Source organism: Oryza brachyantha, chromosome 3, assembly GCF_000231095.2.
Source record: "Oryza brachyantha chromosome 3, ObraRS2, whole genome shotgun sequence".
Classification (NCBI taxonomy): domain Eukaryota; kingdom Viridiplantae; phylum Streptophyta; class Magnoliopsida; order Poales; family Poaceae; genus Oryza; species Oryza brachyantha.
This window is the reverse complement of record NC_023165.2, coordinates 391083-414797: the sequence shown is the minus strand read 5'-3', so window position 1 is coordinate 414797 and position 23715 is coordinate 391083. Positions and strand designations below refer to the sequence as shown.

The following is a 23715-nucleotide window of genomic DNA, read 5'->3' as shown; positions in this document are numbered from 1 at the left end:
CATCAACAGGCGCATAGCCCTGACAATTTGAAAAAGGTAGGTCTCAGTCTCATTTTGAAGATTACATTTTCCACCGGACAGAGAATCTTATATTCACCCAAGCAAATACTAAGGTCAATGCGGAACTGGAAACCATTGCTATTTGAGTCGTTATAGAATCTAAATTCCACTCATTTGGGCCTCGTGTAGTTCCTAAATTTTTTTTCCAAAAATATCATATTTTTTTAAACATCTAAATAAAACATTAAACATGGATGAACCAAAAAACTAATTGTACAGTTATGAAAGAAATCTTGAGACAAATCTTTTTAGCCTAATTAGTCCATGATTAGCCATAAGTGCCACAGTAACCAACTTGCTAATGACGGATTAATTAGGCTCAAAAGATTCGCCTCGCGGTTTCTAGGCTAACCGTGAAATTCGTTTTTTCATTCATGTCCGAAAACCTATTCCACATTCGATCAAACATTCGATGAGATGTTTTCGCTAAAAAATTTTGACAACTAAACACCACCTTGGTCTCTTTTCCCCAAAGGTGGCCCCACCTGTAAGCCACGAAAACGGAGGGGGCAATACGGTGGAGATACCGCAACTGGCAGTTGGGTTTCGTTGGCCGCGGCGCCGCGCCAACTGCGGACTCTGTTGATTGATTACGTTGCCGCCGTGGTGATTTGCATCGATCCCAACTGATCTTCATCCCCGCAGGATCATCCGTCATGGACGAAGATGAATTGATGTTTGGCGAAGGTGAGGTAATAATTCTTACTCAGCTTTTGGAATCGAAGCCGCCACCGGGCTACCCGGAGGAGGGGAGATTCCCGCCGCCGCATGTCGCCGACGGCTTGGCCCAGCCATCGGCGATGGGCGGAAGCATGGATGCGGCTGCGGCGTCGGTGTTCCCGTACGGAAACGGCGACGGCGACGGCTCGGCCCTTCCACCGGCGATGTGCATCGGATGCTGCCCGGGTTTGAGCAGCCGGGAGGAGGCCGCTCGCTTCGCGCCGCCCAATGCTCCTCTGGATTGGGTAAAGGTTGTCGGCGAGATATTGGAGGAAAACGCCGGCACCATGGGGGATAACGATCAGTGGAGTCCGGCAGCCGGCGTCGCGCAGCAGGAGTGGCCGGCGCCGCAGCTCCAAGTCCAACCCTCCGTGATGGACTACGACGTGATGCCCTGGTCGAACCAATTCGACGCGAATCGGATGGGGATGAATCAAACAACCTTCCCGAACCAATTCCACGCAGGCTTGCTGCAGGGGGCGAATCAAAGGATCATCGACAACTCCGCGGCGGCCACCGACCAAGTCCACATGCCGCCGTTCGGCTACTACCCACACGAACAAGTCGAGATGGCGTTGCAGTACTACCCGCACGGCTCTGCGGAGGGCACCGGCTATCCGCAGCAGCACATGCTCGACAACGAGGCCATGGAGATGGCCGAGCTTCGCCGCGTGGCGTCGGAGTGCGGCGACGAGGCGTCCGTGGTCTGGTCGCCGGAGGAGGATAGGGTGTTGCTCGACGGCCTTTCTCGGTATGTGCAATGGATGGATCATTTGCCTGCAAAATCACTTTCGGCGATCAATTGCTAGAAAACTCTTGTATCTCCTTATTTGAATCTTTCGCTGCTTCTCTAATTTTGTAGGCTCGGAGATCAAGATATCGTCTGCATGTGCATCGAAATTGCGTGCTGTCTTCCGAAAAAGACTGCAATGGATGTTGCAAAGCGAATTCGATGGGTCCAGGTAGTGTTTTTGGATGATCGTTTTGCTTTTTCTTGAAAAAAAAAATCAAACGACATGTTTACAAACGAAAAATACTTTATAAAAAACTTTTATATATACATTCTTAGTGATTTAAAGCCAAGATCACAAAATAAATTTTGGAGAAAAAACCTAAAATCAACATCAAATTTAAGATTGAATATTCAAATTTTAGCTTATAAGCAGAAGCAAAAAGATGATGATGTCATATTTTTTGGTTCTTTGGATATATATATATATATATATATATATATATATATATATATATAACATACTACACGGTATCTAATACATTTTTTTATCACAAGCCACTTAGACCTTCTCATTTTCTCATGGACAAAATGTACTATAGAATATGTAAATAGGGTTTAAATATAACTATGTAGACCTTCATTGAGCAAGCTTTTGGCCTTGTAGAACAAGAACATATCTCCTGCCCAAACAGGAGTGATTTCAAAAGAATCTAAAGGAAGGACGACTAGAAAGCCCCAAGCAGGAGTGGGTTCGACAGAATCTGCAAGAAGAAAGGGTAGAAAGGTAAAACACATCTGTCCATATTTTTTTTGCCGAGCCACATCTGTCCATATATATGTTCTTTCCGGAAGAAATACGTTTTTAAAAGATCCAACAGGGTGAACAGGTGATGCACATAGACTTACCGCAACTAGCTGAACCTGAACAACTATTGTTTTGGTCGGCATGCCAAAGTTTGTTGTGATTTCAATAATCAAGATTGTTGTAACTTGTATCAATTAAGTGGGGCAGTCCTTTCGCACATGTACTCCCCACTTTAACTGACCCGAAACACTCAAACCCTTGCACCATCCTGCATGACTGCTTCCTGTAAGAAATATTCTGCTATTCAATCCTTACCCTCAGGAGTTGTTTGGAATATTTAGACAATGCATTAATGTTATAGCACTTAAACGAGTGCTGCCTTAATATGACTGATCTTTTGATAGCGGCAAAAATATCGCTGGATAAATAATCACTCTTGATGTTCAATAATGTCGATATATTGATCAGTTAGTTTATGGAAGGTCTTGTGCTTTATTGTTCTGATGTAATATTTCATTGGACAGGGAAAAGGAAATGAGGGTCCTAACGTGAAAAGGAATAAATATGTCCCTTCAGAAAGTAGGTTTAGTGCTCCAACAACTTTGGCATTTTCAGTTTATTCAGGATTTCCTGCTATGATCACTTATTGTTACATTATTGTTGGTGCAAACGTTATTAATTGTCTTTAAAGAAAATGTATCAATTTTCTTCTTTGACATAAACTGTATCAATTTGCTCGTCTGGAATACTTCAGTTTTGCTGTTGCTCTGTCAGTTTCAAAAGATACAATTGTTGGTGCGCGCTATTTTTCGTTTATAGTTTTTTAGTATGGACCTGGGCTTTAGTAGAAATTGATTACCTTGTTTACGTTTATGTTGTGACTAATACCCCTCTTTTCTTTATATTGCAAAATCTCAAGGCTTCAAGACTATTCAGGCTCAAATCCGAGATAATTCTAGGCTTATGGACCGTATAGATGACAATTTGAAAACAGGCCAGGTCTGCTTTATATTGCCATTTTCCTGTGCTACATCTTTATATCATATATATAGCTCCGTCTGCCATTAGTTTGTTGATTTTTTTTATCTTTATATGTTTGTGTCGAAGTTGTTTTGTTGACTAACGTGCACCTTGTTTCATAAGAATCTTCGGGTCATTGCAATTTAGCGTGCTAGTTTCTAAAAACATTGCAATTTAGTTTGCTCTATTGACTTGTTATTTTGTCTATCTTACGGTTTGACGATAGAAGATCCATGGACATGGATCGCTAAAGGGCAATATGCAAGAGAAACATATTCACTCCACATTTTTTATCCGATACGGATGACTTTTAGGTTTATGTTTGATCATTGACTTATTCATAAAAATTACATAATAATAATTAATTATTTTGTTGTAATTTGATTCTTTTTTACTAAAATCACTTTAAGTATGACTTATAATTTTGTATATTTATACAGAAATATTAGATAATGTGAGCGGTCATCTGTGGATATAAAAATCAACGGTGTCCAATAAAAAAGATAGAATATATTCTTTTTATTTTTTTAATGTTTGATGTTATTGACTTTTTAATAGAGCTTTGACCATTTGTTTTATTTTGAAATAAATATGTAAGTACGTAAAAAGTATAAGTCCTACTTAAAATACCAATGATAAAAGAAATCACAACAAAATAAATAATAATTATATAATTTTTTAATAAGATGAATTGTCAAATTGTGTGCTCATAAGTTAATGATGTCAAACATTAAGGGGTGACTGTTTGGCTTTTTCACGGTATATTTGTAAATAAAAAATAATTTATGAATAAAAATCTTATATATGTACTCCTATCTATCTAAAAGCCAAGAGCCAAGGTTAGAAAATAAACTTTTTTTTGAAAAACCCTAAATCAGCTATGGGGGTGTAAAAATCGAATGGAGTATTTCGTGAAAATTGATTGATGCAAGACACGTTGCAAACTCAATTCATCATGGTTTGATCTGAGTAATTTGGCATGCAACCTTATTTTTGCTGCAGTTGATGCATATTCCAAACATTTTTAACGACGTGACGACGAACATGGGTGCTATATTGACGAAGTAATACGACGAGATCCCTACCAGTTAACAACATTTGAACAGTTAAGTAGATTCTTTGGTACTCTGAAACTAAGTACTGTTGTACTGTGGTTTTGCAGAATGAGGGAAATGGGCATTAGCACTGATCAACTCAAAATAGACGTGGAAGCTCTTGAAGAGGTCACTCAGGGTTTTCCTCCACCGGTAATTTTGTAGCACTTTTCCGTTTTTTTCCCTCCATCTATTGCCTTCTCTGTGATCTGATGGTTCTGATTATAGTACTTGTTTTCTGCTGGTGACACAATTTTCAGAGTGCAAATGATGCGATAGACTACCTGCCGATACGTCGTGGACATGTTTCTAACAGCATGTGACAAATACGCACGCAATTAACTGTTACAATCTATGATGAGCCGTGCTTTGATCTGTGCACCTAATTCGAGTTCTACAGAATTTTATGTTGAGCATGGCCAAAGTTCAGTCATGTCTCGAGAACATTTTATTGGTTCATCATTTACGTTTTCCTCGCTAGCCAGAACATTTTGTCGCTTACCATTGACAGCCTTTGTCGATCATTGAACTATGCATACTCCTTTATTTCTAATCTTTAATCAAATTTGGTCGGCCAAAACTGCCGTCCCGGAAAATTTTGTGAAAAGGTAATTTGAGCTTATGCTCAAGCAATTATTCAATTAGAACAGCGAAACATTTTTTTATATGCTCACTTAGTCACTTGTGTTATAGGCTATAGCAGGTTGTGAAAATCTAATTGAAACACTTTTTGAATGATGCGACTATTGCTTCATGTTGGCAAATTCATTGCATCATTCTGTTTTTTTTTTGTGTCTTGTGATTAATGTAAAGCCTGGCCCTTCATTGCATAATGAGGAATGTTTTGTCTGAAGTTTCTGTATCAAGTTACCTCTAGTCTTATTCCGACAGTTTTTGATTTAGTACTCAAATTGCATCATCGTGGTTGATTTTTCGTGTTGTGGTTGATATTTTCTGAGCTTACTGTAATCGAGCTATCTCTACCCTTATTCAGGAAATTTTCATTTTATTTTCACCCAAATACAATACATATAATTTCCCTTTCCTCCAAACAAACAAATTTACCAGTACAAAAATAATTTGGTTCTTCCAAAAAGAAGCAAATTCTACTGGTAGCAGGCAGAGTTAAATTACAGAAGCAAGCGGGTATGATGAGGTTCGCCCGAGAACCCGAACCCGCTATCGCGCGCGTGCATCGCAGGAATCGGACGGCCAGGATCGACCCCGCGGTTGTTAAAACCCTAACACCGAGGAAAGAAAAGCAGGGCCCTCTCGCAGTGGTTGGCCTCCCGAGCCCTATCTCCTAATCCCACCCTCCTTTCCCCTCCCCCCCATCCATTCCCCTCGCCGCCGCCGCCGCCGCGCGCCGCCTCCTCCCCCCTATCCCAAGGTGAGACGGCGACATATCCTCCTCCCTCACTCCCCCGCAGCGCTTACTAGCTACTTATATGATGGTATATAGTTCCTGGTTGCTGCCGCTTTTGTATAGACAGATTGGGATTTATACCTTCCCCTATTTTTTTTTCTTGTCAATTGGTTATCACGTCGTGGTTTAAGAGACAATAGGCATGTATGGTGTGATTTTTTCCGGGTGTTTTTTGTTTTTTTTTCCTGGTTGCATGGTTGGGGTTTTAGGCTTTTGGCACGCGCGTTTAGGTAGTTCCATCCATGGCTAGATTTACTCAGTACGCAAGCAGCGGGGCGCGTGATAGGTTTGATTTGGACTGCTCCTCTGCTGAGTCTTGTTGTAAAATCATCTCTGGATTTGTGAAATTGTAGTCCAGCTGCTCCTCGCAGGTGGACTTAAAGTGTCGAGAGAGTAAGTTGACTGTCATTTCTCCCTCTGCGGCTTTACTAAAAGCAGAGCACCATGTTGTGTTTTCATGCAGATGAATGTCGACAAGCTTAAGAAGATGGCGGGTGCTGTGCGCACCGGTGGCAAGGGCAGCATGCGCAGGTGTTTTTCTTGTTTATTCTGATCGTCGGCTAGTAATGCTATTGATTGGCAGTAATAATGGTTGATTCGTGCCATTAAATATTTGAGAAAATTTCTAGTTGTAGATCTAAGTAGTTTTCTCATATAAGGATATATGAAAGGCGCTAACTGGACTTCTTGATTATCATGCACTTATTGATGCATCCTTTCCCAATAGTATCCCTTCCTCCATTTTACTGGCCTCTTCATTTGTGTTCTTAGGCATCCATCTAACTATCTAGATGTGCTGGCCTTGTATTTTTGAACTTATAAACAATGTCATGTGCCGTGGAATCGAATAAATACTTCTTGTGCGTCGATGGCAGGAAGAAGAAGGCAGTTCACAAGACTACCACCACTGATGACAAGAGGCTTCAAAGCACCTTGAAAAGAGTAGGAGTGAGCAGTATTCCTGGTATTGAGGAGGTCAACATCTTCAAGGATGATGTGGTTATTCAATTTCAGAATCCTAAAGGTGAAATTCCACCATGCTGAAACCTCTACATAGTTGATAATTCACTCCTGGATTCTTCTGAAATTGCTTTCTTTTCTTGCCTTCCTGCAGTGCAAGCATCTATTGCTGCAAATACCTGGGTAGTGAGTGGAACACCACAGACGAAAAGTAAGTCATTGCTTAGTTACTAACATTAATAGGTTTAAATATTTCTCTTGTTTGTGATGAATTACATTATAAAAACTTGAGATGAACAAGCCTTTCAACGCTAATTCACATGTGCATTGTTCGTGCTGTATTACTAGGCATAACAGTATTCTCATCTTTGACTTTGTAATTTGGACAGAGCTGCAAGATCTGCTTCCAACAATCATCAACCAGCTGGGTATGATTCTCTTTTCCTGGTTTTGTTGAATACGAGTTCAATCTCTTGCCGAGATACTTATTACGCTAATGCTTTTTTAACACAACTAACATATGGACTAAGCATTGATCTTTAGATGACCCACATAGTATATACATACATTTGCTCACACAATTACATATATGTACAGGTCCTGATAATCTGGACAACCTGCGGAGGCTTGCTGAGCAGTTCCAGAAGCAGGTACCCGGTGCCGAGGCTGGTGCCAGCGCAGGTGCTGCTCAGGACGATGATGACGATGTTCCTGAGCTTGTCCCTGGAGAGACGTTTGAGGAGGCTGCAGAGGAGAAAAAGGAGCCTGAGGAGAAGAAGGAAGCGGAGCCTGAGGAGAAGAAAGAGTCGTCCTAGTTTTGTTCATCGCCATCGTCTATTATTGTTGGTTCAGTGTTGCCCCCCTACCATGCCTGGGACGTGCTCTTGTATGGACTCCGACCTGCCTTGCTCGTTTCCATGTGGTCCGGTTTTGTCTTGTACGAGGATTTGGTCTAATTCAACGGTGAAATTGAGTTTTACGACGGTCAAAATTATGCTTCCGTTCGCAAGTGTTTTATACCCACATTGTGTTTATCTCGACGTGAGTTCGGAATATCTTTTGTCATCCAATGTTTATGTGCCAGTCTGCGAGAGTGTTGTATGATTGTATTGCGCCAACTATGCCGAATTGTTCCTCAGTTATACTCTCCTAGTTTCTATTCCGTTTCGTTTCATATTTTAGGGTGTATTTTAAGACGTTTTGGCTGTGTCTATATTTATCTATTTATCGATGAATCTTGTTACAAGTATTCATATGAAATAAAAAGTCACCTGTGAAGGATAAACTTGTGTCCAACGTCATGTATAAGGGCGAAGAATTTGGTCAATTTTCCTAACGCGTGGGCACTCTGAACTTGATCCTAATTTTGTTGGGCTGCAATCCTGGCCCTTAGATTATACAGCCCATTGGTAAAAGCCCAAAAGTCCAGGCCCATCTAGCGAATCCATAGTCTTGGAATGGACGGGCGAGATGCACCCGATCTTCGCCGCGGCAAAAACCCTAGCCACCACGGCTCCTAAAAAGCACTCCCCCGAACGCCGCCGCGCGCCCACCCCACGCAGCAACACAGCACAAGTCCGCCGCCGCCGGAGAAGGAGAAGGAGAAGGAGGAGAGGAGCGGAAGAGCAAGATGGGGCGCGTCCGCACGAAGACGGTGAAGAAGACGTCGCGGCAGGTGATCGAGAAGTACTACTCGCGCATGACGCTCGACTTCCACACGAACAAGAAGGTGCTGGAGGAGGTGTCGATCCTGCCGTCGAAGCGCCTCCGCAACAAGGTGGCCGGCTTCAGCACCCACCTGATGCGCCGCATCCAGCGCGGTCCCGTCCGCGGCATCTCGCTCAAGCTCCAGGAGGAGGAGCGCGAGCGCCGCATGGACTTCGTCCCGGAGAAGTCGGCGCTCGAGGTCGACGAGATCCGCGTCGACAAGGAGACCCTCGACATGCTCGCCTCGCTCGGCATGGCCGAGCTCCCCGGCGTCGTGCGCCAGGCCGACGTCTCCTCCTCCGCCCCGCAGTACGGCGCCCGCCTCCCCTACGCCCGCCGCGACCGTGCCTAAGGTGACTGCATCCTCGTCATGCTTGCTCGCCTCCTCGTCCATTGCTTGCGCTCGCAGCAGCAGCAGCGAATGCAAGAAATTTTATGCTTTGATTGCAGTTTTGTAATACAGAGATTCAAAGAACCACCGCGTCTATGGTTATTATTGTCTTGGTCATAATTATGAGATCATTCAGCTTGCCTTGTTAATCGCTATGACTGTACGTGCGTGTAACCTTTTGCGTCATGCTGCTGCTTGCTAATTGCCATTACATTTACTGCTTATCTGAATATCTGTTACTGGTAGCTGATCGATCAACACGATCAAGTTTCATCTCGCTCGCTACTGGTGAATACTCCCTCCGTCCCAAATTAAATGCATCTTTCTAGTTAAATTTTGGACCAGAAAGATCATCTTAGTTTGGGATGGAGCCCTGGAGGGAGTAGAGACATGGGGGCATCCACAGAGTTTGCCATATCGCGTTGTAACCTCGTGCGATAACTGAATCAAGAACTGTCGTTTCTACTTTTTCTTTTTCGTTGTTACTGGGACACCGCTGGGTGACAATAATGCTTATAAAGGAACATTGGAAATCTATGCATTGCAAAATCTTGGTTATGTTCTTTTCTTTCTACAGCTATTCCCTTCGTTTCATAACGTAAGATGTTTGAATTTTTTATTATAATGTTTGATCGTTTGTTATATTTAAAAAATTATGGAAATATCATTTATTTTGCTTGACTTGTTATTTTTTATACTTGTACTAAGTTTTTGAATAAATTTTTAAATAAGACATAGTCAAATGTAGTCAAACGTTGCCAAAAAAAAAATCAAAGGTAATATTTAATAGTGCGAATGATAAAATTAGCTAGAACAAAATTAAAAATATAATATAAAAATATGAGACGACAATCTTCCAATAAGATCACATCCGATAAGAACATGTTGAAACAGGGCGTGCAAAAATCAAAACGGAAAAAAGGCAGAGAATAATATGGAGAAAGAACACGACCTAAGGTTTGCTGCTGACCTTATAGCATCCCCAACAGCTCATCTAAATTTGATCATTTATATTTTCAATCATATATTTATTTGAATGATCATCTAAAATACTTTTATCCTTTATATCCCTTTATACTCCAGAAGATTATCTATATATAGCATCCTCTATACCTATTTAGAGGATCGGACAGATTACAAATATTAGCTTTCCAATGATGTTCTTTTGTACCGATTCCACTATAGCTCTGTATGCTTCTTCTTGGCCTGTATTCAAGTTTTTGAATAAGTAAGTGATTCCCAACTTACTCTCTAGCTTGAAGGACTCTGCTGCAATTTCTAAGCGGCGAAAGAACTCACTCAATCCAATCCGTCTCGCTCGTCCGGGGAAGAAGAGCAGGCTGTTAGGCAAGCCGGCTTTAATACAACCTCTCTATATCTATTTAGAGGATTAGAGAGATAACATCTAAATATAGAGTTTCTCTCTCCTAATATAGATGACATCTAAAAATAAATGATAAGATAGATGTTCTGCTGAAAAAGCTGTTAGGAATGCTCTTGGCTGCAAATCCAATAGCTAAAAATGGCGACGCCAATATTTAGTAGCGAAATATGGACTGCATTTTGGATGAAACATGCCAGTGTCAATGCCAATGCAGTTTAGACACTGCAGGTTTGGTCTTTTACATTGATGCAACCCCCGAAATCATAGATATATCATTCTGGCCGACGTATTATTGACTAATGTAGACCCTACATGTCATTAAGATTCCAGTTACATACTTTTAACTTTGCAAAATTATAATGACACGGTTGCAAATTTTCCAAAACTAAAACACCTGCCCGGTACTGGGGTAGTTGATAGAATGGAAGCGAGATTTGATTTACATATGCGAGAATTTTCGCAAATTCTACTAGATTCCCAAGGTCTAGATCTAGTCCAAAACAAGATTTTTAATTAACATCACAGTTTTCTCCCGTCTTGAACAAGCAAAAATGAATCTTCACTTCACAATGGATGGTGTATGGTCACACAAAGGACCAGTTGACGAAACAGAAGGCCAGGCAATGGACATTGCTGTCCTCGCCGAGCACCTTCCATGCCACGGCCTGATCGAAAGAAACATGCCGACCCATTCCTGACATGCACACGCCCGATGGCAGGTAGACATGGCCCTGAACACGCAGAAAAAGGTAAAGAACAATTTGATGAGCCATGTATAGTAACTGAATTCATTTCAATTCAATGATTTTTGCAATGTGTAGTAACTGAATTCATTTCAGTTCAATGATTTTTTTATCCTATTTAAGGGTGGGAATTGCGGTGAGCGCAAAAGGCTAAATGTTGTTTCTACCTGTTCCATCAATTTGGGGATGTTTGAGAACAATGCTTCTTTTCCAGGCTCATCAAAGATCCTGTCCAATGTGAGGTCTTGTAAGGCGACAAGGGAAGTTTCTAGCATATCCAGACCTGCCTTGTTGGCAAATGTAAACACCGGTTTTTCCTGAAAGCATAGAGTGCCAAAACATAACTGTCAATACAAGATAGCAAATAATGGGGTCTGCAGATTGCATCAGTATGTCAGAAGTGTAAACCTTGAAAGAAAACTGGAGAGTTTTATTTGAAGGCAAAATATAGTAAAATCACCTTGTAGATAATATGTTTGAGGTTCTAAGTAATCATTAGTCCCACACTGTCAGAGCCAGTTCTTTCTAAGTAACTATTAGATAATTATCAACAGAGCCAGTTCTTATTAGATTTAAGCATGCAGGCAATGGTATGTAACAGTAATTTATAGACTTAAATGATACTCCCTCCATATTTTTATTAATGACAGCGTTGACTTTTAGGATTATGTTTGACCCTTCGTCTTATTCAAAATTTATATCCAAATATGCAAAATTATAATGCATACTTAAAGTTCCTATAATAATAAATCATATTATAACAAAATAATTAATAATTATATAATTTTTTTGAATAAGACGAATGGTCAAACATAGACCTAAAAGTCAACGGTGTCATATTAAAAAATATGGAGGTAGTATTAGATCAAATGATAAATAGTAAAAGTGAATCCAAAATTGCAGTCAGAATATTTCTATGTTGAATTCATCAAATACCTTGAAAGAGCAGCACAAAATAGCATCTTGGTAATGCCATAGCATCTTCAACAACTGTTCTGCATCACCGTCTGATTGACTAAGTAGCTCTACCCCTAGATGATAACTGTGTGACAACAAAATGTTTTATCAACTTGCATCTAACATGGAAAACCATGAAATATTTTGATTAAATATCACTAGGGGCACATGAAGAAACTAGGACTACACTTACTGATAGCTCTGGCAAACCCATCTAGCAAGAGTTGGAGCTTCAGGAAAACCAGATATTATCCTCTGTCCAGCATTTAGACCAGATTGAGAGGGAGAGATTGCCATTGACACTCTTTGCACGGCAGAAACAATGCTACGAACATATTGGCGAGCCATAGCTGCAACACTGTCTTGGAGATGCATCTCATAAGGGAATTGAAATGCGATCGTCAGCACAGATCGCATGTTACAATCATCTGGAGATGCATCTCCAGAGGCTTGAGTTGTGGTTGAACCTACTTCAAGACTAGATGCCAAATCTAATGTCCTACCAGAGGATGCTCCATCCTGCATACAATGTGATGGTTAAAATTTTGGTCACTCAAAAGGAAAGAAAGTGCACAAATGTTTACATTTTAGCAAGTTTGGTTCGTACATAAATGTTTTTGTTTTTCCAAGGGAATATTTCCAACCTAATGCCCCTATTAGTGTTCATTAGTGATGTCATCAGATGAAAACATCCAATTTAACAGGAGTTTACAAAATTGTATACTGTTTTCCGTATTTGTGGACAAAGCTGAAACATTCAAATCAGGCTGGAGGGAGGACAAGTTAAACATTAGAGCTAGCTAGAAGGTCCCCGCCCCCCCTCTTCCAATTGAACAGTTTCTTTCCACAAAATTGCAACAGACCAAATGAATAAACTAAGGTTACTGTAAAAGCTAAAAGACATCCACGACCAATTATTGTAAAAGCAAACAATGACATAAGGGAAAAGTTAGAATGCTAACAATTTGGGGATCCTTACTGTTTTCATATCGAGTGGTATAACACGGAAACCAGAAGAAATCAACGGAGTTTCATCTGGGAAATCATCAATTGGTGCAAAGACAAGCTGAAAGGAGGATCCCACAGACTTCTCATCTATTCCAGTGCAGAGCTGTAAAAATAAAGGACATATTAGCAAACAGAAATATGTACAAGCCTCATAGAAAGCTTGACATCTTTTTCTGTACTTTGAAGGGGAAAAAAGAGCAGCAAGAACTTAATATACCCATGTAAATATAGGCGTGTGGATTGTTGCATACAGCATATTTTACTGTACTGTTATTTAATAAGATGAAATTGAACCAAAGATGCTCAATAATAGAAGCAATGATCAACTTGTTAGGCATGAAATTACTTGTATTAAAATGATACTGGTTATTTTCTCAATCAAGAGGCAACACAGGACATACCCAGACAAAATAGAGCAACACCATTCAGGGTCTTACCTGAAGCAGGTGGATATCCCTTGAAAGAAGAGCTTCATCATGAGTAAGAGGCTGACCTTCAAGGCGAACAACTTCGAGAATCTGTTCATTATTTTTGTCAAGTTAACAAAGCTATGGTCGATAATGAAATTAACAAGTCACTATCAACTATGGCAATGTGAACATATTTGTTAGAAAGAAAATAATTTACTATAACCATTACTCAAATCAGTTTAACAGCAATAAAGCTCACAAAGAACACTGATTTTCCACAGATTGAGGGAAATATACCTCCTCATTCTCCACTGTGTGGGCAAGTGGTATGATGATTTGGCTCCCAGAAAATCTCATGGGCCGCAACCCAGGAAGCGAACATGCACTTGTTTTCAGTGTTGAAGCCAAATATGCATCAATATTGTAATCAGCCCATTCAGATCTATGCTCCCTTAGAAATCGAACCAGTACTGCTGGAGGAACACTCTAAAATACCAAAAAAGATAGATGTTAGAATTTAACATTGTTTAACAGCTAAAATTTTTGAACATAGAAACCTAATTCCAAAGAACTCAATTTCTGTAACACTGTTTTTCTCTTAATACCAGCCATGGTAACAGTTTTATCAAAGTTTGAAATAGGTGAACAAATTATCATCAGGTGCACAGCCAGGGAAAGAATACAAAAATCTCATTAGGATCTCACTATCAAATGTCAATACAGTGGAGTTTATTATGTGCTTGCTTGTGTTGAAAAACTAACAAGTTTTTTTTTCCTTCCTTGGAAAATTGATGCAGGGTAAAGGGGGGTCATCTGCACCCAAATGAACTAAGGATTATCCTTACCTGCAGTAACATCGATGCCTTAGCACATATAATGCCTCCAGGGGCTCCAAAGGCAATGCAAGCATTGCTGCCAGTTTTAATTTTCTTAGTTGAGTTGCAAGCAATGACTACATCTTCAACGCCATCTCCACCCATTATAGACCATCCATCATCATTGAAACCACTAATGGCATCATTAAAGCCTCTAAGAAAAATAACACTGGCGTTATTAGCAGGTGAAAAAGATCAGTTGTTGAGTACTCCCTCCATCCCAACATGTAGCTACCCACGATGAGATGGAACACCTCCAAGGACTATGAACCTGGTCTACATCTGTCCAGATTCATGATCTTAGGATGTGCCACATCCTGTACTAGGTAGCTACATTTTGGGATGGAGGGAGCAATAGTTTATCATAAATTCACCTGCTCAGCCGTTGACTAAAAGTCCGTAGGACTGCTGGTTGCCTCCCCAAAGCATACACAACTTCCCCGCTTGTTTCTTGAGCAATTTGTCTGATGTGCCGGAGGGCCTTCATATATATGATGGACAACAAAAAGTTAGCATAGAGTAGATTGGAGACAATGAATGTTCAACATATCTAAAAGGTAAACATTATCATTAATTGTACCAACCCCTAAATCATTTTCATGACATATTCAATATTATGAAACTTGAAGGCTCATGAAAAAAAAATTGTTTGAAATGGTGATCTCGTAATATATCGATGAAATTTAAAAGTGAAATTTGAACTTAAAAACATTTCACAAGCGCTTACTGCAGTAGTCATTTTCTGAGCAACGACCCTTGAAGATTCATAGAGCGGCCGAAGCACCTCAGGCACACTCCATGCCTGAAAGATTAAACCAAATTGTAGTATTAGTTTTGAGTGTTTCACAGTGCAGAAATGATCCTACATCAAAGGACAAAAAATATGGTTCAAGGGCACAAAAGTGTAAACCATACCTCAAGATCCAGATGGTCCACTATGTGCACAATTGACCCCCCACCTTCACATGGGCGAACTAGATATCCACTTGGAAGCATTTCTGCTCTCACATATTGCTGTGCAGAGGCTGCACTTGGACCTCCCCCCGTACCACTTAAAGATCTCTCACAGACCTTAGATATGGATGAGTTTTAGCAAGGGTGGCAGCATGCCTCAGACTCAATATAGCGTAACAAAAGTGTTCATGCTCATACATACCACAAGGCTGCCATCTTCCATTGTGGTTGTGTACCGTAGCGTCCAAAAATCACGTGCAGGGACTAAAGTTGTTGGAGCATACAACTGTAACAAAAACAGATAATAATGTTCATAGAATGAAGCAAATGCATTGATAGAGACTGAAGAGAACATTACTCAACAAAAAAAAGGGAACAGTGCCAACCTGTGTGTAGACAAGTTCAACTGTTCCTCCATTTCCTGCTGGAAACATTGTAAAGACTTCCAGGTTTCGACAATCACGGAACCAAGATGGACGATCTTTCAATATCTCCACCACCTATGTAACAAAGTTCTATCAGTTGGCTACTTTCCTGAATAAAGTAAAAAAAGACAAGCTATCTACATATCTTAAAGATTAAATTTGACGAAAACCACCAGCAGACAAAATATACGATCATGAAAACATTTGATCTCGAAATCGAACTCTTCAAAGGTAAGTATTTATTATCATGTATTACAATCTATCTTAATTCCACACTCAGCAGCAATGTGCTCCATGAGCCGCTTTCTGTTCGGAACCTTTTTTTTGTTTATAGATGCCTAACCATTTGCACACAGAAAACCAAGTCCTGGTGGATCCATGGATGGACTTACTATCACACGAAATAGATGCTTCAGAAAAAAAAAATACAGATAGCGAATCTTCAGGCAACATAAAAACACTTACTTTTGTTGGCTCTAGATTCACCAAACCACAGGCACGGGCAGCAACACCACGGCAACCATGCGAAATGGCCACAATACCAACCGAATCCGGACCAGGCTAAATCCATGAAAACAAAGGGTAGTTAATACTTCGAGTAAAAACCTCTTTAGCAGAAATCACAGAAAATCCAGCGCTAGCATGGAACCTTCATCCCAGGCATCTGGACCCAATCAATAGCTGTACCAGTAGCCTTTGAGAGGAACTCTGTTAAGGTCTCCTCTGCAATAGAAAGGAGCCTGGAACAAGAGAAAAGGCCAGTTGAAGATAGCAAGCCCATCCCAATAATCATTCCTGATTCACTCAGAACTATTTACTTACCCAGAGGGGTTACTCGCATCCCTTAGAGGGTTTTGAGGGGTAGTCACATTTGATTCACAGCTTGTATCATTTGCCAACGGAGTCTGCAGCCGAGCAATTGATAGTATCAGTGAAAAGCAAGTTAAAAGTAGAATAACATAATCAACTCATGGACATCCTGAGGATTAATTCATACATCAATTCTAAAGGAACTGTTCCAATGGACCATATATATTTTTCAAGCCTATTGGCTGTGTGCCTTATGGCAGAAGCCGAAGATGTAAACCATCTCTATTATCCAAAAAGAAAAGAGTACTCCAATGGAAGAAACAAGCATGAATTTGGATACAACATCATTGCAGGTCTAGCTACACCACATACATGAAAATTTAAAAGTTATGCACTAGTAGTACCACTACCATACTCATCAACAAATACGGTACAAAACTGCACATTCCCGCACATGATGTCTGTAGCAAAATCCACAATAGTAACAAGTAATAATTCAGTAAGAACATTTTTTAGATAATGATTCAGTAAGAACATATTTATGCATGGGGTACAACATCAGCACCAGCACATCAAGAACTTACATTCTGCAGCTGCTGTCGCATGTGAGCATTCTCATGAACCAATTGGGAGACCTGCTTCTGGAGTCGCTCATTCTCTTCCATAAGAAGCTTGTTCATTGCAGTCAATTTTCTGTTCACAGCCTGAAGACGTGAAGACTCCTTCCGCTGCTTATCGCGGCACCTAGAGCAACACAAGCATAAGTATCCACTTCAGCGAACATGAAGAACGAAAACTCAAAACCATGTACATGTTGAGCCATCGGCTATAGTAATACGTTTTGCTGGTGCACAAAACAAATGAATGATAAACAATTGACATTGCAGCTCCCCCCATATCAAAATATTGATAATCACGTCATCAAAGCAGCATAGCATCTTCAGAAGGAAACAGGCCCAACATTATTTTCGTCGGAGATGACACAATCAGGTAAAACTACCAACAAATAAGTTTTTGTGAATTCTGTTACCATTACCTTCTATTCTGGAACCAGACCTTGATCTGCTTTGGCTCAATGTTGGCAAGTATAGGGCACTCACGCAGCAGCTGCTGTCTGCGCGAGGAGGTTGGCTTGGGGCAATCGGCGTACACCCGCTCGAGCGCCTCCACCTGCTCGGGCGTGTAGCGCACATATTTACCCGAGTCCATCCCAGAAACCTTATCAAACCCACCTCCATCACTGCTACTCCCTCGCATCGCCACTGCCGCAGCCATTGCTACCTCACCAATGCAAACTTGCAAAGTATCCAGGCAAGCACAAACACAGGAGTAGAGTCCACTGCCTCCTGCGAATGAATCGTTCCCTTCTCACACAATTTGAACGCGGCTCTTAGCCCACACTTCAACTTACAGCTCGCCTAGATCCCTGAAAGAAATGGAGAGTTAGTTTGTCTCAGCATTTTGTGAAACAGTCGTTCTGGAATCAAAATCCGCTGCAAAAAATACAAATGCCAGAGAGGGATTGAAGTGCACGCAACAGAAATGGTAAAGCTGGGTAACTAAGAAAGCGGGAGAAAAAAGAACAAAGCTATGCTAAAAGAAACCGCTTCCTAGAATGGGGGAAGTAAAGGTTACTCGAATTCACCCAGAAAATCTCAACAGAGAAACACAATCAGTTGCTAGTAGATGATAAATGTAGAGTGACCCGGAAATGAGCAGCACAGATGCAATTAAAAAAAAATCTCAGCACGACAAGCAGCAGAAGAGAGCAAGAAAAATGGAAAATCAATCAGGAACCCTAGCTACCTAGCCCTAGCTATAGATCTCGGCAGCAGAGAAAGCACGGCAAGGCCTGACCTTTTGAGCCGGAACCGATCCCCCCTCGCCGGCAGGCGCGGAGGGGAGCGCCGCCGGAGGCACCCTCACAGCCTCCCCCCGGCACCAAACCCACCCATCGATCGCCGCCGCGCACCACGCTCGGATTGGCCCCAGCACGACACGGCAAGCGACGGATCGAAGGGGAGAGCGGGCCGGACAGGTGAGCAGGGCAGCGAGAAGCTACTGCCGCTCTACTCCGCGCCCCGCGCCGTAGTGCTTGCTAGGGTTGGGGGGGGGGGGTCTCGCTGGTTGCGGCGTCGTAATTGAGGAGACGGAGAGGGGGAGAGCACGGGAGAGAGAGAGAGAGAGGAGAGGAAAAGGTGACAGCTTTAAAGCGGAGACAGACAGAGATGTGGATGGAGCAGTCGCAGGATAGAGAGAGAGAGACGATGGCGAGCAGCAGCAGCACGCGCATGCACTGCTCCACTCGGCTCGACTCCACCTCCACCTCCACTCCACTGTGCCAATGGCGCGCGAGCCCGGACGGCGAGGCGAGCAGCTAGCTATAGCTCGCACAGTACTGCACCTGCACCACCTATATACTCCTCCCCCACCACCACCACCACCATGGGGGGAGAAAGAGAGAGAGAGGCGGAGGGAAGAAGAGGACGGGGGCGTTGGCGCCATTGGTAGGGTGGGGCCCGCGTGTCAGCGGGGGTGGAGCGTGGTTGGGCCGCCTGCCAATTGAATTGGGGGGGCTAGGCCCACGTGACGGGAGGAAGGGACGGTGGGGCCCACGGGGTGGTACTACACGTAGCGCCGGGCGCGCGTGTGGGCCCGCGCGGCCGGGGGAAATGGACGCGCGTTCCGAGGGCGGGAGTGGGGGCCGCACGCGCGCGCAAATAGGGAGCGGAATTTACCGATATGCCCTCCCTCCGCTCGAGCTCGATACGTGGACCTGGTGTTTCTGCACCGGTGAGGGCTGCGGGTGGGGCCCGGCGTCCAGCGGTGGAGTCGGTGTACGGTAGATACGGCGCCAGTCGCGGTGAAAAATAACACACAGCAGAAGAGCATTTACTTTTACCGTTTTACCCCGTGTTTAGTAAATGTTGGTCGCTTCGCTTGCTCCCAACCAGCGCCTGATATTATCAAAAATTCTTTTTTTTGGAAGCGTCTCTGCGTCTCTATTACACGCTTAGAATTTTGGGGTGCACACGTGTGTACGGAAAAATTCCGGGTGAGAGATGCAATTTTTTTTGGGTGCACACGTATGTGAGGGAAAGTTTCAGGTGAGAAACTAGTTGTTATCCTCAGGGATCGAACTCGCGCCGACGGCTCGTGCGCCCGCGCGTCTGACAAACCGAGCACCGCTCGGTCTAAAAAAAAATCTAAATTTGAATGTTATCTTCGTCATCTAAAGATTTTAGACGAGCGGCTGGGATGGTCTTAATTGTTAACGTGACCAAGGTCGGTAAAACCGAAAAGGTATTAGGTTTGGTAACTTACTTGACAAGTTGTAGCAAGAGCAAGTACTGAAGTATGTTACTCCCTCGATATTAGTTTTATATAGCACTCACGTAATAAGCGTATGTTTAGAATATAAATTTGTCTCGCAAAAATCGTATTTGTGAAGTACTAGGGCGGATGATTTGGCTTTATATTTACAAACAAAAAATAATTTGTGAATAAAACTTTTATATATGTACTCTTCACGGTCTAAAAGCTAAGGTTAAAAACAAATTACGATAAAAAAACATCAAAATCAACTCTAAATTTATGATTGAAATTTAAATTTTGACTTTATGATTATAAGCATCAGAGATAATATTCTTCGGTTTTTATTTTATTTCTTCCTTATTGCATAATTGCATTCGCTTACATGCTAGTTTAATACTGTCTCCATTTTCTAATGTAAGATATTTGATTTTTTTATAACGCTTGACCATTCGTCTCATTCAAAAATTTAGTATAAATATAAAAAATAACAAGCCATACTTAAAATTCTTTTGATAATAAAGTAAGTCACAAGAAGAATAAATGATATTTCTATATTTTTTTAAATAAGACAGATGGTTAAACATTACGAGTAATAAAGTCAAGCATGTTACATTATGAAACGGAGGGAGTATAAATTTATAAGATGAATGTTTGACCTTTTTATAGAAAAAGAGTATGATAAAGAGCCAATTGACAAATTTACAAAGGAAAAATAACATTTAAATACAAATTTTATATGTGTATTTTTTGCGATCTAAGAACCAAAGGTTATAATATAAACTTATATGAAAAAAACTCCAAAATCAATATTGAAAATATAATTTTATAAATAAGCAGAAGCGAGAAAGATAAGGTGATAGCCACTAATTGAACCCTGCTATTGAACTTTAATGCTGCTACTACGGTGGTACTAATAGGAATATTAATTAGTTCCAGTGGATATATAGCGCAGCTAGCTTGGTGTTTCGTCTAAGCAACGCTATGTCGATGGCTTTAACTTTGTACTAGTAATGTTGCTTTGCTTTTCTTCCCTTGCTCGCTCGATCGGGTCACTGTACGCTGGCCCATGCATATGTATAGTATACCACCTAATTACTACTACAATATTAGAAAAAAAACTAATTACTTGCACCAGCCGACGACACTGCTCTAGTTTTATCTATTTACTTAACGATTAATTACCACAGCAAGCCGGACCCTATATTATATGCAGGGCGACCGCGCGGTAAGCCGAAGTTAGTAGTAATGTAATAGTAGTTGATCGAGATTGTAGTCGGCAAGAAAAACGGGATATATCGGTAGCAGATGATTACAGTGTTAACTATTGTAAATTCTAAAAATTGAGTTACTTGATTCTTTAAGAAAGTTGCGTGCAGATTTTCTATAAAATATAGTATTTTTTAGCTTGAAAAACATGATAACGAAAAACTGAGAAACTAGATTATCTCAGCTCAGCATCTAGTACCTATTTGCTGGTGAATGTTGATTTTTTTTTTGCCATTACATAGCTAATCTACAATCAAATTTGCCAAATGCAAGCTACAACCTGAATGTTTAACTGAAATGAAGTATAAAAGAAACAACTTACTTCTGCATACATATTTTAACAAATCTAAAAGCAAACTCAGCTCAACATCTAAGACAAAGTGGAGGAGCAGAAATAAAAAGCATATAGTACCTCTTTGCTAGCGAATGTTGATTTTTTTTTTGCCATTAGATATATCGTCTACAATCAAAATTGCCAAATGCAAGCTACAACCTGAATGTCTGAATGTTTCGTTGAAACTAAGTATAAACGAAACGACTTACTTCTGTATACATATTTTAACAATTTAAAAATAAGCTATGAAAAATAAACTAACATGAAAACATAAAATCAACTCTAAATTTTAATTTTAAATTTAAATTCTTTTTAATAACATGAACACACTTGAAAAGATGTAGTGTCACTCTCTCACTGGGCAGACACATCCCACATCCCAGTCTGCCGGGTCATGTGAAACGTGGATGCAACTTGACACTAGCTAGCTTAATTGTGATCCACCGAGTCGTGAACGAGAAGCAAAGGAAGGAATTGGGACATGCATGCGAATGCGATGGCACTGGATCCTGGAGCCTGGAGCTCTGGAAGAGGCACGGGTAGCAGTGACGGATCTAGGATATGAATGCTAGAGTGGCTAATCATCTTCTTCCATCTTTAACCCCTCTCTTCTTCTTCCTCTCTACATAGGAATCCAGCGCGTAAGGGGCTAGAGCCCCGCTAGCTTCCCCCCTAAATCTGTCCATGCTGGTAGGGCAATAGGGCATGCAGCAAAAGTAGTCATAAGGGGTTATTGTTTGTTTTATTTAGAGAAAATCAAAAAGTATATTTACAAATAAAAACTTATGAACAAATATTTATACATGTTCATAACGACCTAAAGATCAAGGCTAAAAATAAACAATGATGAAATAACCATAAAATATACAAAAATTAAATGTTAACTTATAAACCTAAGCGAAAAGACGAGTAAGGCCTTGTTTAGATACTTCAAAATGGCAAAAGTTTTGTCATTTTGGAGCACTTTTTGGCAAAATGGATATAAACACTAGGGTAAGAAAATGACAACTTTGCATTGGTCATTTGGCAATCTAGAATAGCAAATTTCGCTAAAAGACGCATATGGACGCGGATTACCTCTCACTTTTGGCAAAAAATGATAACTTTTACATGCCTTTAAGCACCAACTTGCAAAAATGGAATGCCAAAACTTTTGTCATTTATCATTTGCTATTTCAAATGGATCTAAACAGGCCCTAACGCTGGCTTTGCTGGGCTCCTCCTCTTCTGCTTTGCTTCCTTTACAATCTTTCCTTTTCTTTCATCTGTTTGTTTGTTTGTTTGCTGCCTCCCCCCATGGTGGTCGCATTAGCGGTTAACGAGCTAGCTAATCCCTGTACGTAGGAGCCTGTGATAAAATCTGAAAAGGTGAAGGAGAAAAAAATAAAGAGAGGTTGTGTGGTGGTATTTGTGTATTCATCCTCAAGCAAAGCCGTACGGCTGCAACTGCAAAAGCTTTGTGTTATTTTTTTTATGTCAGCCTGCAGTGGTCTGCTGAGACAAGATAAGCGTAATTAAGCTGATTGTATTCTGTTTGGAGGTGTTAATGTCTCGAGATAGATATATGGCTCATCTTACAACACTACTGAGATCTTATATATTTTTAGATCAAAATATATAAAAATTCAGTACACTTCATTTCCCTTAAATCTTGTAGGCTAAAATGGGGCTCTGTATCGTCCTGAAGCTAAAATCTATCTTCATGTGTGCCAAGTGAAGAAGAAGAACCATTATAGATAATACACATTCACGGTAAGAAAACGCACGCATGCATTAGAAGGTTATAACAGTGGAATGTATATACATTCGTCATGCACGCGTGCGTGCCATCTAGAAGAAGAATACACATGCTAGTATGTGATTAAAAATTACTAATAGGCTAGGCCAAGATTAAGAAAGGAAGTTTGGTGGTGCACATGTGTGCGTGCGTAAGATTAAGAAAAGAAAGTAATCTTACGTTGTACGCATCCATGCACACGCCAGAAAAGAAAAGAAAAGAAGGCCGGCCACGCACGCATGTATATATTTCCCAGCAGCACACATGCACGCCTCAGCTCCAGTCAGTCCATTGTGCTTCTGCGCATGCATTTCTCCTCATCCTCTTCTCCTACATCTGAATACTAAATAGAGCCTGCTTAGAGGAGCTTCTTCTAGCGGTAACTTTTTTCGAAAGCTGCTTCTGTTAGAAGCGGCTCCAAACGATCCACAATTTCTGAGAATCTATAGTTACAGATTATAAAAAATAAACTTAAAAGTTCAAAAACTAAAGAAGCTAGATTTAGAAGCTTTTCTATATTCTCGGATAATGCGACACCAGT

The 23715-nt window shown here is 41.0% G+C and overlaps 4 protein-coding genes across 7 annotated transcripts; 3 read left to right on the top strand and 1 right to left on the bottom strand.

Annotated features, from left to right (window-relative positions):
* The first annotated feature begins 573 nt into the window (after positions 1–573).
* LOC102708881 lies at positions 574–5314 on the top strand. 2 transcript variants are annotated; one of them, XM_015835076.1, is made up of 8 exons: positions 574–1531; positions 1643–1742; positions 2178–2297; positions 2843–2897; positions 3238–3317; positions 4341–4402; positions 4501–4585; positions 4693–5314. In XM_015835076.1, exons 1-8 carry the CDS (start codon positions 717–719, stop codon positions 4753–4755), a joined length of 1380 nt encoding a protein of 459 aa, XP_015690562.1. In that variant the 5' UTR covers positions 574–716; the 3' UTR covers positions 4756–5314. The 2 variants fall into 2 exon arrangements, 1 of the variants encoding a protein (XP_015690562.1); XR_001549825.1 differs by lacking the exon at positions 4341–4402.
* A 395-nt stretch (positions 5315–5709) lies between these two features.
* Positions 5710–7980, top strand: LOC107303824 (basic transcription factor 3-like). Of its 3 annotated transcripts, none has more exons than XM_015834682.2 (6): positions 5710–5822; positions 6322–6389; positions 6734–6882; positions 6973–7029; positions 7208–7246; positions 7416–7980. In XM_015834682.2, exons 2-6 carry the CDS (start codon positions 6322–6324, stop codon positions 7631–7633), a joined length of 531 nt encoding a protein of 176 aa, XP_015690168.1. In that variant the 5' UTR covers positions 5710–5822; the 3' UTR covers positions 7634–7980. The 3 variants fall into 3 exon arrangements, with proteins under 3 accessions (XP_015690168.1, XP_015690167.1, XP_015690169.1); XM_015834681.1 differs by lacking the exon at positions 5710–5822 and adding an exon at positions 5866–5886; XM_015834683.1 differs by lacking the exon at positions 5710–5822 and adding an exon at positions 5980–5998.
* Positions 7981–8316: 336 nt separating this feature from the next.
* LOC102706080 (40S ribosomal protein S17-like) lies at positions 8317–9161 on the top strand. Its single transcript, XM_040522354.1, has one exon. The coding sequence runs from the start codon at positions 8449–8451 to the stop codon at positions 8875–8877; it is 429 nt and encodes a 142-aa protein (XP_040378288.1). The 5' UTR covers positions 8317–8448; the 3' UTR covers positions 8878–9161.
* A 1274-nt stretch (positions 9162–10435) lies between these two features.
* Positions 10436–18903, bottom strand: LOC102705794 (homeobox-leucine zipper protein HOX10). Its single transcript, XM_006649185.3, has 19 exons — positions 18340–18903; positions 17519–17908; positions 17067–17226; positions 16495–16577; positions 16322–16412; positions 16138–16233; positions 15634–15747; positions 15450–15533; positions 15209–15364; positions 15021–15095; positions 14668–14774; positions 14264–14447; positions 13716–13904; positions 13446–13526; positions 12980–13111; positions 12194–12519; positions 11980–12085; positions 11211–11360; positions 10436–11031 (listed from the first exon to the last, which is right to left on the bottom strand). Exons 2-19 carry the CDS (start codon positions 17755–17757, stop codon positions 10885–10887), a joined length of 2520 nt encoding a protein of 839 aa, XP_006649248.1. The 5' UTR covers positions 17758–17908; positions 18340–18903; the 3' UTR covers positions 10436–10884.
* Between the last annotated feature and the right edge of the window lie 4812 nt (positions 18904–23715).

What these genes read in the sequence shown, in the direction of transcription:
- LOC102705794 (XM_006649185.3), bottom strand. Translation starts at nt 17,757, where the DNA reads ATGGCTGCGGCAGTGGCGATGCGAGGGAGTAGCAGTGATGGAGGTGGG. An exon ending in GATGCGAGTAACCCCTCTGG is followed by an intron (nt 16,413 to 16,494) that starts GTAAGTAAATAG and finishes CTCTTGTTCCAG; the next exon opens with GCTCCTTTCTATTGCAGAGG. An exon ending in TACCACTCGATATGAAAACA is followed by an intron (nt 12,520 to 12,979) that starts GTAAGGATCCCC and finishes CATTGTATGCAG; the next exon opens with GATGGAGCATCCTCTGGTAG.
- LOC107303824 (XM_015834681.1), top strand. An exon ending in TGGAACACCACAGACGAAAA is followed by an intron (nt 7,030 to 7,207) that starts GTAAGTCATTGC and finishes TAATTTGGACAG; the next exon opens with AGCTGCAAGATCTGCTTCCA. An exon ending in AACAATCATCAACCAGCTGG is followed by an intron (nt 7,247 to 7,415) that starts GTATGATTCTCT and finishes ATATATGTACAG; the next exon opens with GTCCTGATAATCTGGACAAC.
- LOC102708881 (XM_015835076.1), top strand. Translation starts at nt 717, where the DNA reads ATGGACGAAGATGAATTGATGTTTGGCGAAGGTGAGGTAATAATTCTT. An exon ending in AGCGAATTCGATGGGTCCAG is followed by an intron (nt 1,743 to 2,177) that starts GTAGTGTTTTTG and finishes TTGGCCTTGTAG; the next exon opens with AACAAGAACATATCTCCTGC. An exon ending in CAAGAAGAAAGGGTAGAAAG is followed by an intron (nt 2,298 to 2,842) that starts GTAAAACACATC and finishes TTCATTGGACAG; the next exon opens with GGAAAAGGAAATGAGGGTCC.
- LOC102706080 (XM_040522354.1), top strand. Translation starts at nt 8,449, where the DNA reads ATGGGGCGCGTCCGCACGAAGACGGTGAAGAAGACGTCGCGGCAGGTG.